This window comes from Squalius cephalus, assembly GCF_949319135.1.
Source record: "Squalius cephalus genome assembly, chromosome: 8".
Taxonomy (NCBI): Eukaryota; Metazoa; Chordata; class Actinopteri; order Cypriniformes; family Leuciscidae; genus Squalius; species Squalius cephalus.
In genome coordinates this window covers 46870047-46895775 of record NC_137129.1, presented here as the reverse complement: position 1 = coordinate 46895775, position 25729 = coordinate 46870047, and the positions used below count along the sequence as shown (strand labels likewise).

Below are 25729 nucleotides of genomic sequence, written 5' to 3'. Positions count from 1 at the left end.
ATTTTAAAGAGAAGGGTTTATTGTGTGAAATAATTGAGATATAATTGTTATTTTAATTTTATTTTTATTTCTGAGTTGAACTGGGAAAAGAAAAAGAAACGAATCCATTGTGGATTTCGATTAAGAAACTTAAAACCTAAAATTAGTTCAAATAAGGAACTATAAAACTAAAAGATAAATATGTAAAAAGAAAACATTGAAATAAGAGTTTGAGGAAATTTGCAATAAATTAGCTTTCAAAAAGAGATTAAAAGGAAATAAATAGGCTAACGCCTAAAAGAAAAAGAAAGATATTAAAAAAGGGATAAATAACTAATAATTCTAACAAGGGAAAAGAGAAAACCCAGAAACCATTTTATTTAATTGTTTTATTTTTCTTGAATTTATTAATAATCCGTGGTTTCATTGTTAGTCAACTGCCCATTTTTCTTTTCTGCCATTTCTGTCTTTCCTGAAAGAGAGACAATTTAATTCATTTAATTCATTATTTTTTTTCCCTTTAATATAAATCTTGCAACATTATTCTAACTTACCTTTGTTGTCTGTCTGTTCATTTAATCTCTCACTGCTGCTCCCTACGAATCTAGAGTACTGGTCCACGTATCCTCTTGTATGACTTACCTTGGTGCCCATTAGGCCGTGTGTCCTGGTGACCTGAAGGAGGCGCTACAATCACGTGATCTGTGACGTCCGAAGCTTCGTTTCCACACACACTCACGTGACTGCTTCGTGTTCAGATTCAAAAATAGCGCGAACTATTAAAAAAATAGCGGGAATAACAGTTCACAAGCACTTCACCATTCCACACAATTTTCTTTTCTTTTTTGATTATATATGCCTACATGAGCCTGAGGACTGAGACTAAAGTTTAGCTGCATTTGTTGATCAAAGCAGATTCATAAGAACTGTTTCTGTACAAGTGAATTAGTTCCATTTTTTTATTTTTTTATTCATAAATTAATTCATACAGTTGTTTGTTCATATTTGTATAAGAACTACATCAACACTAACAGATGAATTAGGAGGATTAATTGTATTTCTTTGTGGTTTACAGAGCACAAAATGATTTATTAAATGAAACAATTAAAAAAATGTATTGGTCTTCTGGGACAGAAATGCAGCTTTTCCACCTTTTGACCACTAGATGTCGTTAGTGTGCAGCGTGTGGAAAAGCTTCGAGTCGAAGGGGGAAAGCCCCAGTGCTTCACAAAGCTTCATCTCTCCATCACTAGCAGATGGTGAACGGGAACAGAGCCGGATGACAGGATACTTCAGGCAAGTGTTGAGAGAGAGTATTGACCCTGAGTGAAGGGAAGTGCCGTTTTTAGGGAACTGGTGCCGATGTAATTAGATGAGGGCTGATAGTGCGCATGTTGATCATGTTTGTTTCTGTGTGCAGATGTCAAGCGGTTTACCTTATAAAGGCATAGACCGTGTGTGTTTTCCTGTTTCCACTGTCGTAGGTCTCTGTGTCACTTCCTTCCTCTCACATTTGAATAAAGTCGCAGCAGAAAGTGAAAGTGAACAGACACAGATCCACCCTGAAGCCATCGTCTGCAGGTAAGAGATTCAGATCCTGATCAGAATTTTTTTTTTTTTCAAACAACTCAGAAATACAGGAGAGAATGATACCGGGACACTAGACAGAACACAGGCAGGGACTTATACACACAGTGGCGATTAACTGAAGGATGAGCAGCTGTGATGAACGTGATTAGTGTCCATGACTGATCAGTGGCGGGAAACACAGACATGGAAACACGTGGAGTTTTCGTTTGTCATAAAACATTTTTTTCACTGAGTGTTCAGTGTAATCTGAAGCAGAAGTGAAGCTTTGCTCTGCGGTTAAAGAGAACAGGAAACTGGGGTTCATCTGAGCAGGATGAAGTGATTATATCATATTAGAGGTAAAACAAAAGCAGAATGTAAATGTGAAAGAGGAAGATCAGAGCACATGTGAAGGGCTGAACGAAGACATTTTGAAATGATACTGAAATAACTAACAGTTGTTCTATTGCTGAAGTGTTTCACCGCTTGAAAACCCGATCCAAACAAACCTGATCCATTTATGAACGTCCTGACCCAGTTAAACTCACAACGCTCTATAAAAGTATTAAACATGCTTTTTTCAACAAAAAGTAGCCATTTAAAGGGAAAGTCTTCCTCTATATCAATAATTAAATAATAAAATTATGATTAGTTTTACTCTAGTAATAAAGATCTTACTAGGTTGACAGTATTAAATTGCCCATAAATTTACAATAAATACTGGAAAACAGCATAAAGCCCATGTTGCAGGTTAGAGTACCCAGTAAGCCAATGTATAGAAAAATAATGTAGGAACTAGATTTAAATATAAACATATACTTATAAAACGCTATTTAGGCTTCTGGAGTCGTTTTTGTGAGAAATTTTTACTTCCGCATTTGAAAACCGCCGAACCGGAAGTGACGTAACGTGAGGGAGAGCGGTCAATGACAGCTCAGAAAGCTGGGGGAATTGTAGCTTAAATGTTTACTCGTATGATATATATACAGGGTTTCCGCGGAGTCATAAAAAGTCATAAAACGTCTTAAATTTAATAATAAGAATTTTAGGCCATAAAAAGTCATAAAAACGTCCGGATTTTCCATACAAGGTCATAAATTTCATTTAGCCACGTCTTAAATTGATATGCTCGTTCATTCGTTGGTTCTACCATTGCCTTTTCCCCCTGAAAATGCGCTGGCGGCATAATGTTAAATGCACAGGTTAAATGCGACAAAAGCGGAACGCTCATTTGAAACGCGCGCCACACGGACCATTTACCCGCTCGGCTCAAAGTCCAAACGGCAGCGCAGCGCGAGCTCAATAGAGCTGATGCGTTTACTCTGATCGGTCTCGGTCACAAGATCCAGTGAGAAGTGCTTGAGTTCAGCGAAGAACACACTGTCTCCGTGATTTAAACCAGTTTAAAGGCAGATGAAACAGCGCTGACCAACAGGAGAATCTCTGCACAACGATACAGCCAGAAGGCTTTTCCGTCTACAATCTCCCATCATTTACCATGGATTTACTGTAACGTTAGCCTAGTAATATTAACTGCACCATGTGGGACATACATATTGAATTTTATTATATTATTAGTGCTGATAATGTATTAAAGGACTCATGGAATATTTACAGTATTTAATAATGTATTTAGGCTACTGTTTTTCATACATTTCCTGAAGATACGTGCCATCAAAGTTAGGCAACACAAACCTGTTTCAAGACTTGACCCCTATTAGCACATGCAGAAACTAAGTAATTATTTTCCAAGTAAATATCAATAAAGATATTTATTTTGTTAAGGACAAATGACAAATGTTTGAATGTCCTAGACCTCAGATTTGTGAAATGTTCACCTGTTTTAGCAAGTGTTTGTCATTATATTTTCTGACAATAAAGAGTAAAGTTAGTTTAAAACCACAATTAACGCTCTGGTTTCTACAACTTTCACTTAGAAGCAACAGTCTGCCTTTAAACTTGAAAGAAATAAAGATTTGACATTTATCGTGATAATTATCGATATTGACTAATATAAAACAATTATCGTGATGATTGTTTTTGGCCATATTGCCCAGCCCTAACTGAAATCTCCCGGTCTATCACAATGGGAAAGTGTACATTTAACGAGCCATGGCTCAAAGATGGTGTGTTTAGTAGCCTAGTTGGCTCAAGCCTGTTGCAAATAACCAGTATCAAGCATATTGCACACTGGGTAAGAAGGCGTTGGAGCTGTCTTTAGGCATTTAAATAATACATCTTATTACTTTCAATGAAAGTCAATTAAAAAAAAAAAACTTTTGAAAGGAATTTTAATGAATTTTTAGTAATTCGCGTAGGTCATAAATTTCAATCATAATGGTCATAAAAAGGTCTTAAAAAGTCTTAAATTTGACTATCAAACCCTGCAGAAACCCTGTATATATAATTCATATAATTGATATATGATGATATCATATAATTATGAGCCTGATATGAAGCCAAGTGAGCAGGACAGGCCAGGGTTAGACAGAACAACGGTGAGTTGTGGTGTGAGGAGAACAGGGCGAGAGAACAGTGTTAGCTTATAGATATATTCACGTTAGCCGACGATATGTATAACACTATGCTCAGATCACAATACTGTACAGATTATTATCATCATGTATCAGGCAATAGCAAAGCTAGTACTTAGACCCATACCTGCATGTGTTGTGTGTGTCAGCCATTAGGAGACAGTTTCCAGAGGAAGAGGGACTTTATAAAGGCTTTGAATTGACCCATTTGGTGACGATGAATAAAGAAAATGATCACAATCACAACTGTCTTACTGTATAAAAACTTTATATGTAGAAACAGCCAACACAAACATTAAAGTCGGTTTGTACAGATTGAAAATGAATTATAGAACATAATATATTTATAATAATAATAATAAGTGTCGGCTGCATCACTAAACACATAAATGCATTACATTACAAGTTTATGTAGGATATGTTAATGAATTAAATTAAGACAAGGCACATTTTGTAAAACAGATGTAGCCTACAATAAGTGATCTCTGACTCTGACGGATCCGTGAGCGTCATGTTTCCCGCTGGCGGCCGAACCACATGCTGACGGCGGACCGTCACCGGGCGACCCGATGAAGGAGCTGGGACAGTGTGCACATATCGCCGGGATTATAATCATTCGGTCTATAGTGAACGCTACACACTACCGCGTTTTTCAAAGCAGAAGCAGAAGTGAAGTCCCGTCTCTTACCCGGCACAAAACGCACACAGGCACGGAAGATTGCACCGTCCTTTTTCTTATTCGGAAACCTGTGGACTCGGTGTCCTGACAGGCCATAATTCACAATCATTTACCACGACGATGATTAATTGAAATACAATAAGCACCGAAAACACACTGAATCATGACCGCTCCAACTGAACACCAACCTACTCTGCACTGAGCGCGAACGCAGAGCCAAACGACTCCCTCATGTGACGTCAAATGACGCGATGGTGAAAAAAAGCGCTTTTTCAGCACGGTCAAGGAAACGGTCACGTTTTCTATTAAATTTGTGCCCTTATGTCTTGCAAAACAATTTTTAATCCTGCATTTACTTTTCATATGGTATTTTCATACAAGGTTATATTAATTTTGAAAAAAGAAAAAAACCTGCAACATGGGCTTTAACGAATCAGTGAATTGTTCCTGTACATGAACTATATAATGAACCAATTCACTAAAATGAGGAGGGATAGTAAAATTAATGAGATAGTTCACCCTAAAATTAAAGTCATAATTTTCTCACCCCTGTGTTTCTCTAATGCCTTATGCCCTTCTTTCTTTTACGGGCCACAAAAGGAGAAGTTTAAAGGATACCATTACAGTTGTAAATATCTGACATCAATTATCAAATAAAAAATTTATATATAAACCTTTATTAGACATATAGATTGTGAATTTATATTCAATTGTGATAGTGAATTTAATTTCTGGTCATTTAGGAAACTGATTCATTGGTTGATATTTGGATGTTCCTAACAAACTGAACTGAATGAAACCCTGAAACTAAATTCTTCAATCTGAGAGGAAACAAGAACAAGGTCAGGGAAACACAGAGAGTGAGAAAATGAAATGAAAAGCTTGATATAAAAGAGAGCAAAGGAGAACAGGAAAGTTGTATGCGGGTCTTAAAAGCGATCTGCTACCTTTATAACTTAACGAATATCACTGACAATGACAAATAAGTATCAAAAATGCCATGTGCTACTTACTATAAAAAAATATGGTAACAATATTGCACATGCTATTTTTGAGTAGTTAAGGCTCGATTTCTTTCATGCAATCTACCTGAATAAATCATGTACAATCCCCTAAATTATTTAGTCTATGACACAATGTATTTAATTTTTTTAGTGAAATATGCTTTTTTATAAAAAATCTTTTTACTTAAGTTGACTTAAGTATATTGTATGATTAAATATTCTGCTAGCACAACACAGAAACAAACTGTTATTATAGCAGTTATTGATGAACAAAGCAACATGCCTCATAACGCCTGGCAAAACTGTCCTTAGGAAAAGTCTGAAGTGAAATGTTCCTGAATCAGTCTCTCTCCGTGCAGAAGAGTCGATCACCCACTAACTCTTCTCTCTGCTGGCGTCTCACTGAACAGACTTCAGTCTATTAATAAAATAATAATAAAATGGTAAAGAATTCCTTCTGTCTTTTACTAGAAACTAAAATCACTGTGATATGTCTGTTATGTGCTTGTTCAAATCAATTTCTATTTAACTTGATCCCCCAATCTCATTCTTATTCAACACAATGAACAAAAGCTTTATCTTATTTAACATAAATCAAAGTCTTAGAATCTCTGGATCAACCCTTTCACACGCAGGGATAACGGCATACATGTTTTAGACGTCTTCAGATACAGATTATTATATATAAGCACATGTTAAAATCTCACTGTTTATTCATCACTTTTAGAGTGGAATATTTCTTGATTTTATGTAACCCATCTTAGCCAATACATAAATCAAAAACCCATAAAGTGTGTCACAACTCAACATTTCATAATTCCCGCAGAGTGCTCCACAGGTGAATATTACAATTATTTATCATTTTAATCATTTCAGCATTTATTTATTTATTTCATAAATCCCAGGATAACAAAATTGATAGTTAACCATTTTCTTGAGCTCTGAGAATTTCTTTGAAGTGAAAGCTTACACACAGTATCCGCAGTAGCACAGCCGTAACGATACCGATCCTGTTGAACCAATCCTGCAGTGGGAGAGGTTAGGACCGCCTACCTTATTAACATACGTACACATAAATACATACATGTAGAAATGCAGAAATAGATGTAAAAATAAATAAATGTAGAAATACATAAATGTAGAAATACATAAACCAATGAAGACAAAAGTATAATATAAAACAAATGGTACAAAAAATTGAAAATTATACTTTTGACAAAATTATTTATGTATTCATTCATTTATGCATATCTGCATTTATTTATTTCAGAATTTAATCATTTATTTATTCATTTATGTATTTCTGCATTTATTTACTTATTTATTTCAACATTTATTTATTTATTTATTTAATTCTGCATTTATTTATTTATTTATTTATTTATTTATTTATACTTAAGTCATTTCTCGTCCTCCACACAAAACTGTGTTTGTTTCCCTAAAAAAAAATAGGAAAATGAATCTTTTGGTTTTATTAGTGAAATGTTCTTATTTTCTATACAACACTGAACCACAATCTTCTTAATAAAATATACACAAGATTTTTAATTATCACCTTAATTTTTTTAATGAAAATTACAAGACCCCATTACAATTACAAAAATCTGACTCTCAGCACAGATTCTGTACATCATCATCGTCATCATCATCTTCTTCATCATCATCATCATCATCATCTTCATCATCATCAGTTAAATGTGTTAAGGAGAATCAGGGTGTGAGCAAACAGAAACCCGTGAGAAACACACACATTAACACTCCTGTGACGGGCATTTACTGCCAGAGATGATCAGAGAAAGAGTGTGTTCTAACAGTGACAGTGCAGAGACACGAGTACTCTGAGTTTACTACTTACTAGAAGAATAAATGCCTATTATAAATGCCTATTTCTGCATAAACCCACTAAACAACAGTTGATGCTAATGTTCTGAGGATATACAGTGATTTAACACAGTGCACAAATAAATGTATATGAGAATAAAAGACATTCAGGGCATTTCCACACTTGGAGCGTCTGTGTTTCGCTCGCTTCGTTTAGCTGGACTGACCCAAAGATTGGCTGTGTTTTCTAGTACTTTGCAAGAGACAGCAAGGAAAGTTCTGACTATTCATGATTTAAGGACCTGCCCCTGTGTGTCTAAAAGCTTCATGTGTTTCTAACAGGATTAAAGAAGAGCAGAAGGAGTTCGCCATGGAAAGGGTAAGTATCTTGTAATGAACTCAATCGTATGGAGAGAGTGAAAGACAGCATCACTCAGCTTATAGATCTTTTCTGGGCTGATGTTTCTGAAATAAAAGACTGTTTGCTCATTGATCAAGGGTTGTTGGAAAGCAGCTTTACTACGGTAACAGAGCTTGAAAGAGTTTAAAAACTACACAAGTTGTTCTCTAAGGAAACAGAAAGCTAAATACTTATAAACCTCTGAAACGAGCTTATGTCATGTGTACAGAAGATGCTTTTAGGCTAACTTAACACTTTCTTATTGTTGAATTGTATGATAAGAAACTGAAGTTTGGAGACCTCATTGAAATCTACGGACCGTATGGAAATCACCACTGGGCTGTGTATGTCGGCAATGGAGATGTGATTCACCTGGGCCCAGCCTGTGAGTGTTTTACACACTTTACACACTTTACATGCTATTGTCCATATGACCATACACTCATCTCATTCATTCGGTTACACCGGGAACGATCTTAAGAACTTCTGCAATAATATGAGCCACTGGAAATCCTCTGGTGTGTGTGTAGCTTTAACAGCATCACTAGTGTAATACTTAGTTCATAATCAGAATATAGACACTTAAATATATTCAGGCCTAGCATTAATTTAGTTATTTAAACACAAGACAACATAAAGACATGTTCCTCAGTGTTCCTCCTCAGCAAAGATCTGTTCGACCATCAGTTTCTCATCAACACACTGCAGTTAAATATGCACTTTAGTTAATCACTGATGTAAGATATTTGTAATTTGTAGTGATTCGTCAATTTAGCTCAAAGGAATGAATTAATTTATAGGGAATTCGAAAGAGTCACTTATTACAACCGAGCAAATGACTCGTTCGCGGTTCATTTGAACTGGCTGTAACTATCAGCTCTGCAACGGATATAAATATCCGAACTATAGTGAAACACTATAGTTAGCAAGGTAACTTAGATCGAAGTTCAAGACATTAAATTCGTAAGCACATAACACAAGTAACACTTCTCTTTAAAATACAAACAAGGCTTTATTGATTATTCTGACACATAAAACTAATATCTAACACAAACACACGCACACACATTCATATGCGTTGCAGAAAGAAAGAGAGTAAGGAAAGATTAAGTTTTAAGAGTGAGTTTAAGAGTGAGATGATGAAATCCCAAGTTTCTATATGCACTTGTAAGACATGACCTGAACGAACCATCAATCATTAATTTAACCCTTCTATCGTTTCTTAAACAGGTTATTAATATATATCAATACACCAGTTCAGCTTAAGAGTCTGGAGGTTACTTGCTCGTTTTGCGTTCCTTTTTGGGAATTCCTTTGGTCGGCGTCAAAGGGGTTTCCCGAGTTTGTTCGCTGGCTGGTCTCCTCGTGCCTGGGTCTGGGGCGGCCAATCACGTGGTGTGCTGGCGGCTGGATCGAAAGTCTTTGCCTGAAGCTGGCTTTGTCGAATCGTGGAACGAAACTTTGCCGCAAAACTTAACTTAGAACCGAGACTCACAACGGAAAAGAAAGGAAAACTTAGAAAAGAAAGAAAATTGAGACGAGAGTAGTTAGATGACTTGAATGAAGCTGTTAACCCATGTTCTTCTGATCTTAATGTGGGTTATTTCGTCTGCGCTTCTACATGGTTACTGGTCTGGTGTAGATCTTCATCTCCCGCTGCATTTTTGGTTCTGCTCCCTCTTGAGAGTGATAGCAGAGAGTTTCTTAAGAGAGAACACAGAGATAGAGAGCGATAGAGAGCCAGCTTTGTTTCGGGTCTAAGATTTTAAACTCAAAAGTTTGTCCCACCTCCTGAAGAGATCGGACCAATTAGACACTGGCTTTATTTGTCTCATCGTAAATCATGCGTTATCTGGGATCTCCTTACTCTAAGCTCTAATAGAGAGTACAGAGGCCACAGTTTAGATATCATTACTATTATAAGAATACGAAACATTTTACACAGATTTCAATCAAGCCATCTTTTGAATCACGAGCATACGATCATACTGATATGAAACACAACACACTTCCATTCAAACATCTAACAGTTATAACCATTAAATGACTTACATGGGATATAATCTTATTAAACATGCATATACAGTACCAGTCAAAAGTTTGGAAACATTACTATTTTTAATGTTTTTGAAAGAAGTCTCTTATGCTCATCAAGCCTGCAGTTAAAAAAAACAAAAAAAAAAAAAAAAAAAACAGTAATATTATGAAATATTATTACAATTTAAAATAATGGCTCTCTTTTTTAATATACTTTAAAATGTAATTTATTTTTGTGATGTAAAGCTGAATTTTCATCAGCAAGTACTCCAGTCTTTGGTGTCTTATGATCCTTCAGAAATCATTCTAATATGCTGATTTATGATCGTGTTGGAAACAGTTGTGCTGCTTAATATTTTTTGTATAACCTGAGATACTTTTTTCAGGATTAATTGATGAATAAAAAGTTAAAAAGAACTGTATTTATTTAGAATAGAAATCTTTTGTAACAATATACACTACCGTTCAAAGGTTTGGGAACAATAACTATTTTTTTTAATAAGAAATTAGTACTTTAATTCAACGAGGATGCGTTAAATTGATAAAAGGTGATGGTAACGATTTATATTGTTAGAAATGTTTTTATTTTGAATAAATGCTGTTTTTATGAATAAATGCTGTTAACGTTTTACTCATCAATGAATCCTGAAAAAAGTATTCCAAAAATATATATTAAACAGCACAACTGTTTCCTTCATTGATAATAACTGAGTATCAAATCATCATATTAGAATGATTTCTGAAGGATCATAAGACACCAAAGACTGGAGTACTTGCTGATGAAAATTCAGCTTTGCATCACAAAAATAAATTACATTTTAAAGTATATTAAAAAAGAGAACCATTATTTTAAATTGTAATAATATTTCATAATATTACTGTTTTTTTTTTTTTTTTTTTTTTTTTTTTTTTTTTTTTTACTGCAGGCTTGATGAGCATAAGAGACTTCTTTCAAAAACATTAAAAATAGTAATGTTTCCAAACTTTTGACTGGTACTGTACGTGGTAGAAACAACACAGGATTATGTAGTTGCATGATGTTTGATTATAAGTCCATCGAAAACTGTTCTGGATGATTTTATGTATTGTTGTGGAAAAAAGGTTTTCTGGTTTGAAGAGAAGAGAACTCTGGTTTGGTCCTTCAGAGGTCCTTAAGGAGGAGGGGGTCTGGAATGTTGTGGAGTCCAGCAACATCTGCTGGTATCTTGACAGAGCACGGAGTTGTGCCATCTCTGAACCAATCATTATTTTCCAAGCTATCTCACATTGACAAGTTCTTCCTTTAGCTAGGCTCATAAAAGTTCTTAGGTAGACTGGCTGGAGCCGGGATGGGTGATGGGGGCTTGGAATGTTTAGTTCTGTGTGGAGTTACGTTTGAACAAATCACCTGGAAGATTCATTTGTGTTTGTTTCGCACTCAATCCTACACTGAACAGAATGTGAGTTTCACAAGTGTGCTGAAATCATGAGCTTGACTGACAGCTTCAGTGATTATAGAGCGACGGAGCCGTGCTCGCTTTCTGTGTCACTCAATCACTAAATATGAGGGTAATATCTGAGTGTGAAAATATGACTGGAAACGGCTAATATGAGCCAGTAAATGCTCCTCTCCTGCTGGTCAGAGTGGGAATTACTGTCTTTTTATTTGTAAATAAAAGTGTTTCTATTAAATGTTGGACTTCCTACATCTTGAAACGTTCGGTTTTACACAAATGTGGACGATCTCAGATGGACGAGGAAATAATGTTTTGGTCATCACATTAAAAAAAAACATAATTTGAAGTCCTGGAAAAGCGTTGCATGTGCGTATTCAATTACAGACGTGTTTCTTATTCCAGCGTTCCCATTAGCTTCGTTTTTATTGCAATCAATAAATCTGGTTTATTGGCAAATAACGGACGTGTGCTAACTGCATTACAATATAAATACAACATTAAAAGATCAACCATTGATGGTTATGTGTGGAGTTACAGCGAGTCCAGAATGACAGCTAACAGTTACAGTAACCGTGCACATGCTCAACTGAGCTGAACTTTTACTGAATCTGAAACATTTATTCCATTCCAGTCTCATGAGTCATGATTGCTTTTAATTTTCCATTTCTTTCTCTGTAGCCGACTTGTCCGGCTTTCTCTGGCTTGCCAAATTTCTGTTGGGGTTCTTCTGTGGGAGACCCTGCTGTGCGGGTTCAGAAACATCAAAGGCAAAAGTGAAGAGAGAGAAACTTAAGGATGTGGTTGGCCGAGATGAATACCGTATCAACAATCTTCTGGATGATCAGCGTGAGCCTCGTCCCATTGAAGATATTCTGAAAGAAGCAAAGAGCCTTGTGGGAAAGATACGTCCACTCAATCTGCCTTCACACAACTGTGAGCACTTTGTTCTGGAGTTGAGATACAGAACGTCAGAATCTGATCAGGTACAGTATATGGGTCAATGACCTGACGGGTCATTTTTTTGTCCAAAGGCCTTAATAATAATAAAAAAACAAATATATAACATCCAAAGTATGTAAGGTAGTACAACTTGAACTCTTTTACTGAATCCAAAAGGTTTTAATTATATTTTAATACATATAAAGGTATTTTAAAGATTTTGAAGTGTCAAAAGGTCATTCGGTTTAACTGTCCGAAGGCCAATACAGCAATTTCATTTGTGATTAAAATATCTTAAAATTGAATAAATTAATATTTTTTTTTATTCTGGCATGATTTTATAACATTATATATCAACATAGTGAAAAATGGTATTAAAATCATGTGTAGAAGTCGTTGCTTTGTTATGAGAAAGAATGTCCGGAAAAATGATTTTCATTGATGTCATTCGGTGTAACCAATATAAAGGGCTCTATTTTGGTTCAAATCATGAGGTCAATATTATGTGACAGGATGTGATCATTCAGACACCTGCAAAGGACCGCATGGTTGTGAAGCAAAGTAACTAACTCTCTCTTAACTATTAGAAAAATTCATGTTTTCACTTGCTCATACACATGTCCCCAAATATCAGGTCATTCGGTACAACTGCTATAAAACATGGATAATGTTGTAATATTTTAAAAACTTTTACTAAATATAAAATGTTTGATAGTCCTTTTGGTAGCTAGCTAGCTAACTAACAAGCTAGGCAGCTAGATATCAGCCTGTTAGCATTGAGTGAAGATTTTGTCATTCGTTATAACCAAAAGAGTCATTCGGTTAAACCAAAATTTTGGTTATAACAAATGATGTTTTATTAACAAGGTTCGGGAGGAGCACATTCAGATAATTAACACAGGTGGAGAGCACTCAGCAATCAATGGTAAGAGGTGTATATATACTCAGCAGTCTCACCTCATTCCATTGACAGTTTTGCAGCATCCCTCCACCACCCCTTCTCCACACTTCTAGTCCTAAACACTTACATACGGGGGGAGTACTCTGGGTTCGGGCCGAACTCCGAGCTCGGAGCCCTCCCGCCGGACAGCACGCCAAATACGCATTAAACTTTACCCCTTCAAATTATATGTAAGTGTGAACTCGTGAAATGACTTACTGGTTGTATCGAATGACAGCAATGTATGTTGGTCATATTTGTACATATCTGGAATAAATAAATACAACATTTTATTAATAGAAAATGTGCAAAGTATATTATTATATAATTTTGACTAAATTTTACCTTTGCAGATGCCTTTATCAAATAAGGAAAAAGCCGCTCACTTCTGGGCAAGGATCAATGCTGATCCTGTTAAAAAAAGAACAGATGCTCGCCGAAAGAAGTGTTTTTATTATTTATATTATTATATTCAATAATATAGGTGCCTGAAAGTACCCCATAGACATATTATGGTGAAGGGAATGCCCAAAAAACCTGGATTGTGCATGTTTATCCTATGGTAAATTGCATAGGGATTTTGTATTGAACATGATTTTGCAGCACAGTGTCATAGAGACAAGGGGGTGGGCTCATTTTACTCAGGCAATCAATCAGTCTTTCAAGATCATCATGAAGCTATTAAGCCACACCCTAGCGACCCAAACAGAGAGGGATATCTTCAAATCCGAATGTCATAGAGGCATTGGGGTTGGTTTATTTCATACTGGCAAGCAGCCTTTGGAGTAGCATCACTGACCGCGGCCAAACCACTTCTTAGCAAACAAGCAGAGTACCCTAGCAACCACCCAGAGTACATTAGAAACCACATAGCAACATCCTAGCAACCACCCCAAATACTTTAGCAACTGCATAGCAACAATCTAGCAACCACGCTGAATACCCTATAGATAAAACTATCAACTACCCTTAAAACATTAAAGCAACACTATGTAACTTTTCAACCTTCATAATATATTTCCAAAACCCTTGTGATGGTACATCGACTTACAATAGGTTGAATGACACGTCTGCCATAGCCTGACGGGGTCTGTATCACTTTTACTGGCACTGCGTAACTTCGGGGTTCGGGTAGTAACCCGAGCACAAAAAGAACTACAAAATTCGACTGCTTTACGGCATACGTCACTTCCCCCACCACTTCCTCAAATGTGGACGTGAGAGGCCAACCAGCGTTTGTTTTCCGGCTTTCGTGCGTATGTTTTTGTCATGGGGCTGTTTACACCTGGCCACTTCATGCGTTTTCTCAGATCGGATAGCTATCCGATTTGAAAAGACCAGGTGTAAATGCCCTCCGAAACGCATTCGAGACGGATTTGAATCCGATCCCTCAAACCACTTCAGGAGGAGATCTGAGACGCATTCCAGACGAAACTGGACAAGTGTAAATGCATCTGGTTGTTGAAACCACATATGTAAATTGTACTCCTCCCAAAAATGCTAAAAAAAAAAAGAAAAAAAAAAGCGTGTTATAGGCTATATGTTATATCCAGATATGACGACACTCCTGGAACACGCTTCACCGCAGATGAGCAACTGCATCAAGCCAACGTGCAAACTATCGCAAATCAAAGTGAAAGTAAGTCGCAGACGCTTAACACACAAACATCATCATTAAAAGTAAACGAAGTGATCTTACCAGGGCTGTTGCTGCTCTCTCTTATTGCGGACTTTGATTTTGAAATTTTAGCTGATGATCAATCAAATGCAGCTCATATCTGTTGCTTTCGGTGACGTGCACTCCATTAAATCTGCATTAGCGTGAGAATTGAAGATCGGATTTAAATCCGTTTCGCAAAAAAATACATTTATGTGACCAGGTGTAAATGGAATCGTTTTGATAAATCAGATAGCTATGCCTCACAAATTAGTTTGCCAGCTGAACTCAGGTGTTGTGAGGTGTATTTATCACGTAGTCCTGAGGGATAATATCAGACGACGCTGTTGATGTTGATTCCTGCGATTATCATGAGAAAGTTTTCAATATCTCACATAATCAGGACATAAATAAGCCTAATGTAGAGGTTGTTAATAGTGTAAACGAGCACAATTTGCAAACTATTATGATAAATTGCAATAATCATGTCTAATGACATCATAACGGCCAATGTTATGAAATAATGCGCCGTACATTTAACTTTATTGATGTTATCTGGCATTTTGTAATGTTTACATTACAATAAAAACAACACAAATTAAATTATACAGTAGGCCTAGACTATAGACTATTTACTTGTGATTTAGCTGCAATCATGTAAAAACGTTATACTATCATCATCATCGGCAGTCCGTCGTGTATCGACGATGACTGTCTGGATTGGAGGCTATTGTAGGCAAGCTCTCATGTGGGTTCTCATCTTTGAAACGCAGTTTTTGACCACCACGGCTTCTTTTGCCCTCTTTTAGCTCTGCGTAAAAAACTGCTTTGGGCAGTCGGCTGTCACTCATCCGGCGCACATGTCCAGTTGTGATGATGTAATAAGGGCTTCAACACTGACAGAGCCAGCTCGTTGGATTACCTCTACATCTGGGATTCGATCCTGCCATCTAATGTGTAAGATGGCACGTAGATGACGTAGCTGAACTCGTGTAAGTATTTTGATATGCCTGCTGTAGAGCGTTAAACACTCGGTGGCATAGAGCAGACATGGAAGTACAGCAGCATTGTAGACTTTCACTTTTGTGCTGTACGAGATGTCGTGACAGCTCCAGAGGCGTTTCTCGAGAGAGCCAAAAGCCTTGGTAGCAGACTGAATTCTCCTCTCGACTTCTAGATCTGAGGAGTTTGTGTAGGTCACTGTACTGCCCAGATATGTGAAGGCCTTGACAGATTTCAGGGGCACTCCATGCACCGTCACTGGCTGTGGCTCTCTCATATTGTTGGAGTACACTGGTGGTGGTTGGTACAAAAGTTCGATCTTAGAGATGTTAATGTTCAGTCCAAACAAATCTGCTGCCCACGAAAGCCGGTCTACTATATGTTGCATGTCTTCAGTGTTGTTAGCCACGAGAGCAGAATCATCTGCATAGAGCAGCTCCCGGATGCATAGTTCTCTGGTCTTGGTGGTTGCTCTAAGTCGGGCTAAGTTGAAAAACTTGCCGTCTGTTCTAGTGCGAATAAAGATCCCCTTGTGCAGATCAAGGCCCATTGAATCTAGCACAGCTGTGAGATATAGCGAGAAAAGCGTGGGTGCAAGCACGCATCCCTGTTTCACACCATGGTTAACTTCGAAGGCTTCACTGGGTTCCCCACCAATGAAGACTTGTCCTTTCATCCCTGTGTGAAACTGCTTGATGATGTTAACAAGCTTCTCGGGGCATCCATAGATCGGTAAGACTTTCCAAAGAGTTTCTCGATCGACCGTGTCGAATGCCTTTGAGAAATCTACGAACACCACAAAGAGAGACTGATGTTGCTCCATTGCTTTCTCCTGTAGCTGCCGTAGAGTAAAAATCATATCAGTGGTAGATCTCCCTGACCTAAAGCCGCATTGACTCTCTGGTAAGACTTGCTCGGCAATGCTTTTGAGCCGACTGAGTATGATTTTAGCCAGAACTTTGCCTGTAATGGCTAACAAGTAAATGCCTCTGTAGTTTCCACAGTCTGCTCGGTCTCCCTTTCTCTTGTAGATTGTGACAATCAGTGCATCCTTGAAGTCCTGAGGTACACACTCATGGACAATGCAGCTGTTAAAAAGTTTCAGGAGCTCCTATCTGAGTACTCTTCCTCCTTTCTTGAGCACCTCTGAGGGGATTCCATCTAGACCTGGGGCCTGATGTATAAACGTTGCGTACGCACAAAATGGACATAGAAATATGCGTACGCAATTTTCCACGCACATATCGGGATTTATAAAAAATAAACTTGGCGTAAATAAGTGCGCACCGTAAGGATGCTCTTGACCGTGCGTACGCACTCTTTTAGAAGAGTATGTGTTTTTGCGACACCAACTGGCCCAAATAGCAATAACTATTTAAAATGAAAAACTTTTAAATTATCCTATTACATCACCCAATAAATCAAATTGCATCAACCTGAATTATCATTATGATATGATTATGATGGAGTTTGATGGATTCATTGATTTTAATCAAATTTAGACTCTATTTCATTATAGCTCTGCACTGGTGTCTTGCAGAAGATCACTTTTAGACAGAAAATCTAAAGAAATACAAGATAATACAAATATAATTTCGCTCACCAACCTGTCACTTGAAGCAAATATCCATTCCTTCTTAAATGTCCGCGCCAGCGAGCGCGTTGGGCCGTTTAGTGAAACTGACGCAAATAACAGCTTAAATAAATAAAATACTTCTGATATAAACTATGTTTTACTTATGATATAAACATTTAGATTAAATATGCCATTCAAATTAATGGAGAACACTTAAACATGAAATCATTACTGAGAAGTTACAACATTTTTTATATTCAAATTCAATCAATAGAAATGTTTGTTGTGGATGCGATGTTTTTGAACACGTTTTCCTGTAGCGTGCTTTAATGTTTTAACCACAGAGATAATTGCTTATCATGATACCAGATTGTCTGAGAAAATAGTTTCGTGCAAATAATGCCCAAGGCCTATCTGTTTCCATTAAAAATATAAATCAATTAAAAATACTATTCGGCCAGTGGATAAGATTAAATTTTACACTATTTGATTTATGTATTCAAAAACAAGACAAGGATAGGCAAATACAATACATTTTATTAATGTAATGTGTCTTGTACCGTTAAACGTTATCACGTGGATGAATAATCATATGCAAATGATATGTAGATGAGGATCTGCATAGTAAAACTAGGCGTTGTAAGCTCCATATATGGTTATTTCGGGGAGGAGACGCATGTGCGCACAATCTTCCGCTGACTGGGATTTATAAAGTGAATTCTGCGCAGGTTCTGTCGTACGGACGGTTTTATAAATCTGAAAACTTTTGTGCGTACGCAAATTCTGCCTTATGTGCGTACGCACACTTTAAGGATGAAATCTACGCAAAGTTTTATACATGAGGCCCCTGGTGCTCTGTGGCTTGCTGTGGCCTTTAGGGCTTTCTCAAGCTCTTCCATAGTGATCTCATAGCAGAGGTCATCACGACTCTGGTGTCCCTTTAGCCATTTACAGGCATCTGGTTCAGCGGATCCTTGCTGGTTTAGCAGATTATAGAAATGCTCTTTCCATCTACTCTGAATCTCATATAGTTCAGTGTAGAGTTTTCCTCCATCTGCTGACTTGACAGGTACCACTGCATTGCTCCTTGGACCATAGATGGCCTTTAGCCCTGTAAACAATCCATGATAATCATGGTTGTCAGCCATGCTTTGCAGTTTTTCTGCCTGCCTACGCCACCAGTCGTTCTTTATTCGCCTCACCTCTCTCTGTACTTTGGCCTTGATCTCAGCAAAATCAGCCCTACTCCCATTAGAGTTTTCCTGCAGATGTCGCTTATGCAGGAGGTGTTTTTCATCCAGCAGCTTCTGGATCTCCTCATCATGTTCCTGAAACCAGTCAGGAGTCCTACGCTGTGGGTGACCTAAGGTCATTTCTGCTGCAGAATAGACTGCCTTCTTCAGTGCCTGCCATTTTTCTTCAATGTCCTCTGATTCTACTGTTTTGACTTTTGCACCATTTACTGCAGATGACACAGTTTCAGCCAGTCTTCTGCAGTGCTCTTCATTTGCAAGCTTTCCAAGGTCAAGTTTTTTAGGGGTTGTGCCATTAGTTTTTCTCCTTGGCGCGGTTATCTTGTGCCTAATCTGACACCTCACAAGGTAATGGTCAGTAGAACACTCCGCCCCACGCATGACCTTGGTGCACATGATCTCATGAAGCCCGCTCCTACGGGTAACAATGTAGTCTAACAGATGGTAGTGTCCAGAGCGTGGGTGTTTCCATGTGAAGAAGTTCTTATCTGGCTGACTGAAGAAGGTGTTCGTGAGACAGAGCTCTTGTTGAGCACAGAAGTTAAGCAGGAGGTCTCCGTTGGTGTTCTTTTTACCTTTGCCAAACTTTCCAATGATTCCAGCATAGGTTTCACAGTCACTTCCCACCCTTGCATTAAAATCACCCACAATTAACAGCTTGTGTTGTGGGGGGACTCTGCTTACAATCGTTGTCAGCTCCTGGTAGAATGCCTCCTTTTCCTCATCTGGGTAGGTCATGGTTGGGGCATACACATTGACAATGGTCAGATGCCTGTTGTTATCAATTGGTACACATATAACCATCATCCTCTCAGAGACGAATGTTGGCAGAGTTGTCAGCTTGATCTTGTTGTCGATAGCAAAAGCCACACCAGCGTCTCTCCTTCCCTCTGTCTTCCCAACCCAGAAGAAGGTGTAGTTTTCCTCTTGCACCTGACCCTGACCCTCAACCCTGGTCTCTTGAAGGGCAGCAATGTTCACTCTATATCGTTGTAGTTCTTTTGCAATCTGAGCTGTTCTCCGCTCAGGTCTGGAAACTCCGTCTAGCATAGTGCGGATATTCCATGACGCAACAATCAACTTTTTACTTTTCCTGTTTCGACCGCTGAGGTGAAGTCCCGCTGGTAGCGGTAAACCAGCCAGGATATATTCTGAGCACGCTTTTTTTACCCCACCTTTTCTAGGGGCTTCCCCTTCTGGGGTAGGCAGTGCTTTCCCTAAAAAGGGCTGCCCAGACACTCACAGTGCTGCCTCAGCCCACTGGCACTCAGGATTCAGCGATGCTGCGACCATCAGCTATGAGCCGCCTGTGTGCAAGGTTTCCGCTATCAGCTCCCAGCTACTTCAGCCTACTGATGTTGCGTTCCCCTCATCGCCACAGGGCTTCCACATACGCCTCCAGTCAAGACGCCTTGCACAGTGAAAAAGGCAGTTGGCGTCGTGCCCCCACCAGACTGCCTCTCTGGACCTCCACGCCGATTACCACGTGGTGCACAGACGTGCAACAAACAAGGTTGGTGAGGAGGCTGCCCCGCAGTAGCATCTTACTTGCTGTTGACGCCATCCGTTGACCATAGTTGTGGTTCATCCGCATACCATCTTGTGTTTGCACCATTGACTCAAACTAGTGGGTTCCTCGCTGCTCACACCAACCGGCACCCTGCTGCCAGTGCCTTAGACACCCTAAACCCCTTAAGAGGGATCTGCTCGGTTTTATGGCGCCGACCATGTACTCGCCAGTTACAGAGTAGGTATTCACGGCTTCTTGTGCACATTTTATAGGTGTTAGCTGGGTGTAGCTAACCCCACGCACAGCCTCCCCACTCTGCCCGGATGCAGTTTGACGTCAGTGCCCAGGACACACACGTTATACTATAATATATTTACGACAGTGCAAGTATTCCACAGCGACTCTAGGGGTCGCTGTTTGACAAAAACACAATTTCTACTTAGTGTGGCTTTAAACTACCCTTGATAAAACTATCAAAATTTTTAATGTTTGAAGTATTTTTTTTACATTAATAGCCGATTTCATTAACAATAAAATGTGCTTTTGAAGCTATTTGTGTCTGTTTATTATCTTAAATATTCATAATGTCAAGGGCAGCAGACATGGTCATTCGGTATAACCGGCCTTGGTCATTCGGTAAAACTGATATAGTAAATATTTAAATGGAATAATATTGTTTTTAATAACTAAAGGAACTACAATAATACAAATATAAGGATTAGGATTTTTTTTTTTTTTTTTTTACATTTCCCCTTTTCTCCTTTCCCTGTGCAATGTTTTACTTGAATATGTTGGAGTGTTTAGAGTAGTCCAATAAAATGATTACATTTATGAGATCAGTGATAATTTTATTTAATATTTCTTCTGTGGTACACACTATATACTATCTCAACATCAATGTCAAATCATTTTTTTTCATGAATAATTATCTGAAAATTAATAATTGTAGATATATTCATGGTTAAACCGAATGACTTTTTTGGTGACAAATTTTGTCCATCTTGTAAAAAATGACAAAAACAGTGTTAATTGATTGTCCAAACCACAAAATCTTATTGTTAACACCTAGGAAAACTAAAAAATGGTTTCAAATATAGTTATATCTCCATTATATTTTTTTGCACTTTTAAAAACCTTATTCATCAATGACCCATATACAGAAGAACCTGCACAAAGATGCTTCTCAAATTGACCTTGGGTTCACTGCAGACTCTACACTAAAGTAGGTCCACTAAAAAGGTTTCAGATAAGCAGTCCCTATAGGGACTATAGGATAGGATTGGACAGTGGACTGATGACTCTTCTTGACAAGCTGCTGACAAAGGCTCCTGTGAAACACAGCTTAGTAAGATGCTTACAATGCTTTGACCCGAGACACATGGCCAAATCTAAGGAACAGTGTGTTAGGCAAATGATGATAGTACTACGCAGTATTGTGGAGGCTAAACATTTAAACAACACTGTATGTGATGATGTGATGAGAGAGTTCTGGGAGTTTTGGGATTGGGCTAACTTGCAGACTAAATTCAGGGATTTTGACCCCAAAGCAGAGCGTGTGGACACACTGCTGTATGAGGCAATGGGGACCAACCCCTCTTTCTCCAGACTGTGGGATGTAGTGAAGGTTGTACTTGTCCTGTCTCATGGACAGGGAAGTGTAGAGAGAGGATTCTCAATAAATAAAGAGCTAATTGTGGAGAATCAGAAGGAATTGTCTTTGGTAGCTCAAAGGCTCATTGTTGACCATGTCAGGTCTGTTGCAGGCGTATCTAATGGAGCCATCACAAAAGAGCTGCTTCTGTCAGCAGGAGGAGCCAGGCAAAGATATCATGGCTACCTTGATGAACAAAAGAGTGTCAAACAGGATATGTTGTAGACTTAAAGCGGAAGGAGCTTAGTGACGAACTCCAAGGTCTGAAAAAGAAGAGGGCCACCATGTGTTTGCCCTCGAACAATCTGCTGATGAATTGTCAGAGAAAGCAGGAAAAACAAGTAGTCTAACGTTCATTTCCAAATCAAACAGTTTCTGTCGGACAGCAAAGGAAAAAAGAGCTGCTCTGTTCAACATTGACAAGCAAATTGATGAAAAGCTTGCAGAAATGAAAAAGTGTGTGTGTGTGTGTGTGTTTAAAAAGGGAAGGTTATGTCCTCCATATGCGTTGTAAACTTAAGTGGGGTTAAAAAAGATTAAACTCTTAGTTGTGGATTCACTGTTCAGTCTCCACTACTGCCCAGTTAGTTGTTAATTAGCAGTAGCTGTGTTTTTTCAGGACACTGTTACATGTATTTTATCCTGTGTCCTTCAAAGATCTCGCACTTTGTGTGTGTTTAAATAAATGTTTATTTTGTATTGAAGCACATTAATTCTCATCCATTTTATTGTTAAACCTCTGAAGGTAAACTTTAACACATATTTTTATTCTTATAATGTCGACTGACATTTTCAGGAATACAGAGTCATGGAAATGTGCCGAAAAGTCATGGAAAAGTATTGGTTAAAATGTGTATGAACCCTGTTCTCTGAGGGAACAGAAAGCTAAATACTTATAAACCTCTGAAACGAGCTCATGTCATGTGTACAGAAGCTGCTTTTAGGCTAACTTAACACTTTCTTATTGTTTTATCTATTCACAAGTTCAATGGTATTGTGTTATTCTAGATAAACAGTATGATATTATATTATGACAGATTTAAATGTCTCTGTATCTTTTTTAAATATTACGCCTGACTGACTGATGTCTCTCCTATATGATAAGGTTCTGAAGATTGGAGACCTCATTGAATTCCTCAGACCTAGAATATTTAACCACTGGGCTGTGTATGTCGGCAATGGAGATGTGATTCACCTGGGCTCAGCCTGTGAGTGTTTTTACATGCTTTACACGCTTTACATGCTTTACACACTGCCGTTACATGTTTGCCGTTTGACCGTATGCCGGGAACGATCTTAAGAGCTTCTGCAATAATATGAGCCGCTGGAAAACCTCTGGTGTGTGTCTGTAGCTTTAACAGCATCACTAGTGTAATACTTAGTTCATAATCAGAATATAGTCACTTAAATATATTCAGGCCTAGCATTAATTTAGTTATTTAAACACAAGACAACATAAAAAGACACGTTCCTCAGTGTTCCTCCTCAGCAAAGTTCTGTTCGACCATCAGTTTCTCATCAACACACTGCAGTTAAATATGCACTCATCTCAGATGGACGAGGAAATAAAGTTTTGATCATCACATTAAAAACAACATTTGAAGTCCTGGGAAAAAAAAAAAAAAATCTGGTTTATTGGCAAATAACGTACGTGTGCTAACTGCATTACAATATAAACACAACATTAAAAGATCAACCATTGATGGTTTAGTGTGGATTTACAGCGAGTCCAGAATGACAGCTAACAGGAAATGTTATGAACTGGCTCCGAGACACAAAGGTTTAGATCCAAACGCAGCTTTATTGTGGGTAATCCAGAGGTGTAATCCAGTGTACAGGCAAAAGGTCAAAACACAGGTAGGCAGTCCAAACAAACCAACAAAGAAACAAACAAAACAGGCAGGGACCAGAGGCAAAAGAGTAATCCAGGGAACAGGGCAAGAAATCCAAATAAACCAAAAGACAAGAAACAGCTCAGAATTGCAGTGTAACACTTAAAGGAGAACTCCGGTCAATTTTAACATTGAGCTCATTTTTTTGTACATTTGGAGTGCTGTCAATACAGAGAACAACGACAAAAAACGGTGTTGCCTACACCGAGTTATTCTATTTTTAAAATTTGCACCCTGTTGACTTCAATAGGGCAAGTAGTAAGCCTGCTTTTTAGCCTCTTAACATCCTTTAAGTGTCATTACAAGTGCACAGAAAATGTGAGTGATTCCTTCCGAGTGAACACGGGTGGATCTGACTGCAGTAGATGTTAGAGATATTAATAAAAACGAAGTTAATTCAGCCAGCGCTCATACCTTTGTTTACATCCTGTTTTCGGTGGAACGCCATAGTAATCGATTGTCGAGTTCACGCGCGTGATCATTGGTAACTAAACCTATGCGCGTGAACTCGACAATCGATTACTATGGCCTTCCACCGAAAACAGGATGTAAACAAAGGTATGAGCGCTGGCTGAATTAACTTCGTTTTTATTAATATCTCTAACATCTACTGCAGTCAGATCCACCCGTGTTCACTCGGAAGGAATCACTCACATTTTCTGTGCACTTGTAATGACACTTAAAGGATGTTAAGAGGCTAAAAAGCAGGCTTACTACTTGCCCTATTGAAGTCAACAGGGTGCAAATTTTAAAAATAGAATAACTCGGTGTAGGCAACACCGATTTTTGTCGTTGTTCTCTGTATTGACAGCACTCCAAATGTACAAAAAAATGAGCTCAATGTTAAAATTGACCGGAGTTCTCCTTTAAACAAGACTTTGCAGTGAGTGAATGAATGAACATGGTATAAATAGACTGAGACTAACAGGATGATGAGACACAGGTGAATGCAATCAGTGAATGAGGTACAGGTGAATGCAATCAGTGATAAGTGATGATGAGTCCAGGCAGTGAGTTATGGGAAATGTAGTTTGTGAGTGATAATAGTCTTATGTGGAGTGCCCTCTGGTGGCTCTCAAAGGCACTCCAGCTGGTGACCATTACAGGAAATGCCCAAGCTGGCTTATTGAACACCAGGAAGTGACCGTGCACATGCTCAACTGAGCTGAACTTTTACTGAGTCTTAAACATTTATTCCATTCAAGTCTCATGAGTCATGATTGCTTTTAATTTTCCATCTCTTTCTCTGTAGCCGGCGATGCCGATGCTGGGTCCTGCTGTGGGAGTTCCAGCAGTGGGAATTCCAGCAATGTGCGTTCATTAATATCAAAAGAGGCAAAAGTGAAGAGAGAGAAACTTGAGGTTGCGCATGACGGAGATAAATACCGTATCAACAATCTTCTGGATGATCAGCGTGAGCCTCGTCCCATTGAAGATATTCTGAAAGAAGCAAAGAGCCGTGTGGATAAGATAATTCCATATGGTGCATTTACAAACAACTGTGAGCACTTTGTTACGGAGTTGAGATACGGAACGCCACAATCCGAGCAGGTACAGTAGATCGACACGACCTCACATACAGAATCATGTTGTAGGATACTCATTAATGTCTCACATGTGAAAATCACAGGATTACACACTATATTATGACAAAAATGATTTAAATTAATTTAAAATTAGGATAAAGGTCACAGAAGTTTTCACAATAAATACTTTCTGTTTATTCTTCTAGGTGAAATTTGGAGTGTGCATGGTCATTTTCATTGTAATTATAGCCGTGATCTGTATGTGGCTTTTGAAATGTATGATGAATTCTGTTTGATCTGAATAAACACCTCACAGCACTGGTA

At 38.2% G+C, this 25729-nt stretch overlaps 1 protein-coding gene across 1 annotated transcript; it reads left to right on the top strand.

Annotated features, from left to right (window-relative positions):
• Positions 1 to 1144: 1144 nt before the first annotated feature.
• Positions 1145 to 25729, top strand: LOC307163359 (uncharacterized protein; the record flags this gene model as incomplete). The annotated part of the gene is made up of 8 exons (XM_079879389.1): positions 1145 to 1279; positions 1400 to 1560; positions 7929 to 7965; positions 8269 to 8371; positions 12138 to 12442; positions 23093 to 23195; positions 25132 to 25430; positions 25612 to 25729. The coding sequence occupies 8 exons, from the start codon at positions 1145 to 1147 to the stop codon at positions 25699 to 25701; spliced, it is 1233 nt and encodes a 410-aa protein (XP_079735515.1). The 3' UTR covers positions 25702 to 25729.